This window comes from Neopelma chrysocephalum, unplaced genomic scaffold (genome assembly GCF_003984885.1).
Source record: "Neopelma chrysocephalum unplaced genomic scaffold, ASM398488v2 Primary Assembly neopelma1_232, whole genome shotgun sequence".
NCBI classification, from domain to species: Eukaryota; Metazoa; Chordata; class Aves; order Passeriformes; family Pipridae; genus Neopelma; species Neopelma chrysocephalum.
In genome coordinates, this window is record NW_020897894.1 from 124,320 (window position 1) to 130,018 (window position 5,699).

The 5,699-nt window shown below is 64.9% G+C and overlaps 1 protein-coding gene across 1 annotated transcript in view; it reads right to left on the reverse strand.

Annotated features, from left to right (window-relative positions):
* Positions 1–3,235: 3,235 nt before the first annotated feature.
* The window catches only part of BIN3 (bridging integrator 3), a 39,011-nt gene continuing 36,547 nt past the window's right edge, over positions 3,236–5,699 (reverse strand). The window contains exon 9 of the mRNA XM_027703495.1: positions 3,236–3,849. Within this exon, the coding sequence (XP_027559296.1) occupies positions 3,703–3,849 (147 nt within the window). The 3' untranslated portion in view covers positions 3,236–3,702. The remainder of the gene's footprint in view (positions 3,850–5,699) is intronic.

A 5,699-nucleotide genomic window follows, 5' to 3' on the forward strand; every position in this document is an offset into this window, starting at 1 on the left:
TAAAGAGGTGAGCTGCTGTCGCGCGTGACGTCACTCCCCTCAACCCGCCGTGACGTCACGCGAGGGCGCGTCACGGCCGCATCACTTCCGACGGCTTTTTCCGCCCCTTTTGTCGGAGCGGGCCCGTTCCCACGGGCCGTTCCAGCGGCTGCCACCCCCCTTCGAGCCCCCTCTCTCCGAGCCCCCTCCCCGGGTCCCCCCCCCCCACCCCCCCTCCAGCTCAGCCCCGGGGCTGCGCAGGCTCCCGGGGGCTGGTTTCGCTGCCTCGGGGTGGGGTAAACCTTGTCCTCCCTGCCAGAGCTCCCCCTCCAACACCCTGCTCCCCGCAAGCTGCCGGTGGGGAGGGCGCGCCGGCGCTGGGGAGGGACGGGGATGATGCTCCCGGGCTCGTCGCGGGTGGGGAGGAAGGAGCGGGTGTCCCTCGGGGTGGTCCCCAGCCCGCAGGGGTGTTTTGGGGGTGGGTGAGGAGGGGGTCGGGCCGGGGGTGATGCTGTTTTGGCGCTGCTGGAGCCCCTCATCGCGTCCACGGGTCGGGTCTGGCAGGAGAGGAAGACGCAGGTGGTCTCCAACCAGGTATCCCGTTATCCCTCCCCTTTCCCCCTCCTCCCTTTCCTGGTGTTTTCCTACCGTCACTTGGGCTTCTTCCTTCCCAGCGGCGAATCCCGCAGCCTCTCCAGAGCCCTCCCGGCACCGCTCCCACCCGCACACCCCGGGGGCATCCTCGGAGCGCCGATCTCCTCCATCCCAGCGCTCCTTCCCGGGAAACGTGAGTGCTCATCCATCCTTATGGCAGGGGATGGATCCTGGTGCTGGGGGAAGCAGGGGGTCCCTGGCAGTGCCCCCCGGGAGGGTCGGCGGGGTCACAGCCTGGGGGGGGGGTGCTGGGGGGTTTTTGGGCCCCCCCCCCCGGGGGGGGGGGGGGGGGGGGGTCGCTGTGTCCTTGTCCTCCCCCTTCCCAGCATCAAAGCTCTTCCCACTGCCCTCCTCCACTCACCTGAGCCCCCCGGGGGTGAGGAGCAATGGGCATGAGGGACTCGGGGGGGTGGGAAAAGGGCAGGGATGGGCTGGATCTGTGGTGGGATGGGCATCTGGGTATCCCCCCTCCCCTGCTGCCCCTCTCTCACCTCCACCTGGACTGGCTGGACACCTTCCCCCTCACCTGGGGGACCCCTGCATCCCATTGATCTCAAGGATGCTGATTCCAATTCTCCTTTCAGGACCCAGGTGAGGAGGAGGAGGGAGGTCTGAGCCTTTCTCTCCCACCCCAGGATCACCTGGAACGCAGGAAAGCTCCCGGGCACCTGACCAGGAAAATCAAGGTGTTGACCCAGGTGTGTGCTGGTGCTGGCAGTCCTGGCAAGGGTTAATTCTCCCAGTTTTTTGGGGAAAAACCTTTGGGATTAGTGCTGCTGGACTGGTGGTGGGCTGGCATCTGCTAAACCTCTCCCTGTCCCCTGGGGTCCTGTCCTTTGGGGGCTTCGGGGAGGAAGGGGGACAGTTGGGATGCTGGAACACAACTGGGCTCACTGGGAGCAACTGCTGGGGAGGAAGGAGGGTGTTCCCTTCCTGACCCTGTCCCTACAACCACTCACATGGATCATCCTGGAGCAGTGCATCCCTCAGTGCCTCAGCTGAGGCTGAGAACATTCCACATCGTAGAGTTAATTTTCCCTTCCTGCCAGCTCTTCCCTATTAACGCTGGGATCTTGTGGGTGGTGCAAAACCCGGTAATTATCCGCTTTTTACTATAAAAGATGGAATTCTCCTCCCCAGCCAGCGCGGAGACTACGCAGCGAGAATCCCTGGGAACGCTCGGGTTAAGTTTCCGTGGGTGAGATCCCTCTCCCTGAGGGCAGGAGGAGCAGGAGCTGATGCTCTGGATGAGGTGGACGGGCAGGTCTGGCTGCCCTGCACAGGGTGACACAGTGACACAAACCAAGCCACCAGGTGGGGTTGAATCCAGTGAGGAATCAACGCTTCCAGGCCACGGAGAGGCTGCCACGGACCTTTTGCCTGCTTGGGAGCCATCCCAAGGCCTGCAGGGCCCAAGATCCCGCTGGGAGAACATGCCCCTTGCTCAGATCCCAGAGGAAAATGTGCCCCTGCTCCTGCGTGGCAGCTAAATACATATAAATACATATATTCTATATATTTAGCATCCCTGCTCCGGGTAACCGTGGCAACGGGGTTTATTTTGCTTAAACCTGGCCCGGCATGTGATGCAGTTGGGAAGGAACAGCCGAGGGCAGAGGGAGGGATGAAGTTCTCCGTGCTGGGAGCTGGGGAGGAGCCGTGGCACGGGATGTGGCACAGGATGCTCTCAGGGGGCCTCGCTCTGTCCCTCCAAACAGCCCCACTGGGGCATTCCCATGGCCTGCCAGGGCTCTGTCCCATTCCCTTTGCTCCAGCTGGGAATGGCCAGTTTTGGGTTTAGGGGTGTTGGGTCTAACTCCCTGTTTTCCTGCTGGTTTCCCAGGACACCCCCCCTGACTGCTATTCCCTGTCTTGTGCAGGGTCTGGTTTCCCAAATCCAGGCACTGGTGGGAAGAAGGGGTGGTTTTCCTGATGTCTGGAGCCGTGTGCCCTCACCTGGAGGCACAGGAAGCCTCGTGCCACCCCCAGGGAGAGAAGGGACCCCTGTTACCTCCCTCAGAAACCCACCACAGCGCACTTCCAGCTCCTCTGTCCCATCCCAGGCTCCCTGCAGCGCCTGGAAAGCGCCAGCTCGGGCCCAAATTCCCTGCGTTTCGCTGGAGAACTGCGCTCCTCGTGCTCTGCCGACGCCGTTTCCTCTCCTCGCCTCCTCGGGAGGAGGGGGGGATGTTCAATCCCCCTTTTTTCCCTTCCCACCCCTTCCAGCCTTCCCCGGGTGACACCCCCGAGCCCCCCGCGTGTCACCCCCCCCGGCAGTGGCGGGCGGGTGACAGCAGAGGGCGGCAGCGGCCCGGCGGTGGCCCGAGGCCACGGCGATGGGCACCGACAGCGACCGGCGCTGCGCTCCCAAAAACTTTATTGGAGAGAAGAGCGGCGGAGCCCCTGTGCCCTCCCCCGGACACCGAGGAGGGGCTGCGGCCCCCCCCCCCCCCCTCCCAGTTTTCCTTGGATTTTCTCCTGGCTGGGTTATTTCCTTTATGGATCTCTCTGCCCTGGGGTCTGGGCTCCCTCTCCACCCCTCCCTGGGCACCCCCTGTACCCCCCTGGCTGTGGGGCAGAGGCACTTTGTGCCACTCCCGCGCAAAGAGGGAGGGATGCTCGGTACAGGAATCATCACCCTTTCCCTCCAAAAAAAAAAAAAAAAGGGACTTCAGTGATTTTTACCCTCCCCTGGGGGGGCCACTGGGCTCCTAAGGCACAAAATGAAGGGACACGGGGCAGGGGGAGTGTCTCATCCTCCTGGAGTGGGTCCGGACTGTGGTGGTGCCTGGAAAAGGCCAGCAGCCCCCATCCCATTCCCACCTTCATCCCCATGGGACACCTCCCTTCCCTGCTCCACCGCACCCCCCGATTTAAGGCAAAACCCGTCTGTGGGGGAGGCAAAACCAATCTCCAGGCACTGGCAGGGGGTGGCCCCCGCTGTGCCCCCCACCCCTTGTCGGGGCAGGAGGGATCCACGCGGCAAAGGGAGCAGTTCCAGCGCCCCAAATCCACCCCTGGGCTGGGAGCTGGGGTCGAGGGGGGGGCATCCCCATCCCCACCCTCCCCTCAGTCATCAGCCACGATGGAGAGCGCCCGGAGCTCGCTCAGCTTGGCGTCGTTCTCCCTCTCCCGCTGCTCATCGCTCAGCCCGGGCCGGTCGATCTGCGCCGTCAGGTCCCCAAAAATCTTGTGCATCTCCGTGTAATACACAACCTGTTGGAAAAGCGGGATTGGGGAGGGGAAGGGGGAAGGGCTGCGGGGGGTCCCCTTCTCCCGCCCCCCTCCCGCGGGTGCCCTCGGCAGCCCCTCTCCGGAGCGTTTGCGTCTAAAATAGCTCCCTCCCATGTGGCGATGCCACCCCCTTGGATTATTACAACTCAACACGTTTTAATAACACGCTGCCCTTCTCCCCGCTCGCTTCCCATCTGGGAGCGGCGCGTGTGGGGCTGCCACCCGGGCACCCGCCACCTTCTCCTTTTTTTTTTTTGCGTCCCCTCGGTTTGTCACCCGGTGTCGCACCGGGCGCCCCATCCATCCATCCACCCACCCGCCCGCGCCGCCGGGATTGCTCGTGGGGTGAGGTGGGCACGGTGGGTGTCACGCCCGGCAGCGCCGTGCCCCGCCGTGGAGCACCGGGAGGAGGAGGAGGAGGAGGAGGAGGAGGAGGAGGGGTGTTTTAATAACGTGCTAATTAGCACCGCCAATTATCTCCCGGCAGCGAGCAGCGCTTCCCCGGAGCGGGAGCCGGTGGGTCAAGCGCAGGCAGATGGCAGCGGGTTGAGCTGCCTGGGAGCGGGGCTCCGGGGAGGGGAGGGGGGCACACAGCCCTGCCTGCGGGACCCCCGGCGCTGCGGGACCCCCCCGGTGCTGCCTGCGGGAACCCCAGAGCTGCGGGACGCCGGCCCTGCCTGTGGGATCCCCCCCGGGTGTCGTGGGATCCTTGGCACTGCAGGACCCCTGGGCGCCACGGGACCCCCCCAGCACCGCGGGACCCCCGATCCTGCCCTGGGGACCCCCGGTGCTGCAGAACCTACGGGTGGCACTGCAGGACCCCCAGTCCTGCCTGTGGGACCCCCCAACACCGCGGGACTCCTGCTGCTGTGGGACCCCCGGGCGCCACAGGACCCCTGGCACTGCAGGAGATGTGGGATCCTGTCCCGGGCATCCCCCCAGCGCCGTCAGGGAGGGACGGCGAGCGTTGCCCCCGTTTCCCAGAGGGGCACAAGCGCAGCCCCAGCATCTCCAGCAGCACCAGTGCGGAGACACACACACGGTCTCCATGGAGACCAGCTCCCCTAATCCTGCTCGGAACGGTGCTTCTTTTGGGCAGGCCCAAGGGGGGAGATGTTGGGGCCCCACAGGCCGGGGCTGGCTGCCTGCACCCCCCTCCCTGGGTGGGTCCGTGCCGGGGGTCCGGGCGCTGCTCCGGGGTCTCCCCACGCAGCGGGATCCGGGTGAGTCACAGCTCGTTAACACGGTGACTAATGAACCCCACGCAGGGCTGAGCTGGCAGGAGCCCCCCAAAATCCCCGCACACCCCCCCCCAAACCGCGGCCCCGCAGTCAGACGACCCCAAAAAGCCCCTCATGAGCACGAGATGCCGAAAACAACCCGTCACCACCCAGATCCCTCGGCAGCGCCATGGGTGAGCACGGATCCGGGCTGGAGGGATGCCAAGCGGGTGCCAGAGCTCTGGAGCAGCCCCCCGTGTCCCTCGTCCCCAGCTGGGCTCCCTTCAGTCACATATGGCCAAGTGGCACTGCCAATTCCGGCACGGAAAAGGCGCCGGCACGTTGGAATGGATCTCGCCGGGGCGGCAGATGCTGCTCCCCAGGATTGACCCCATACTGAGATTAACCCCCAGGATTGTCCCCCCACCAGGACTGGCCCTGGGATTGCCTCCAAGATTTCCCCTGGGATTGCCCCTGGGATCGTCCTCAGAATTGCCCCCGAGATTAACCCCCAGGATTGTCCCCCAGGGCTGCCCCCTCCAGAATTTCCCCCACAACTGCCCCTAGGATTGTCCCCCAGGGCTGGCGCCTCCAGAATTTCCCCTACAATTG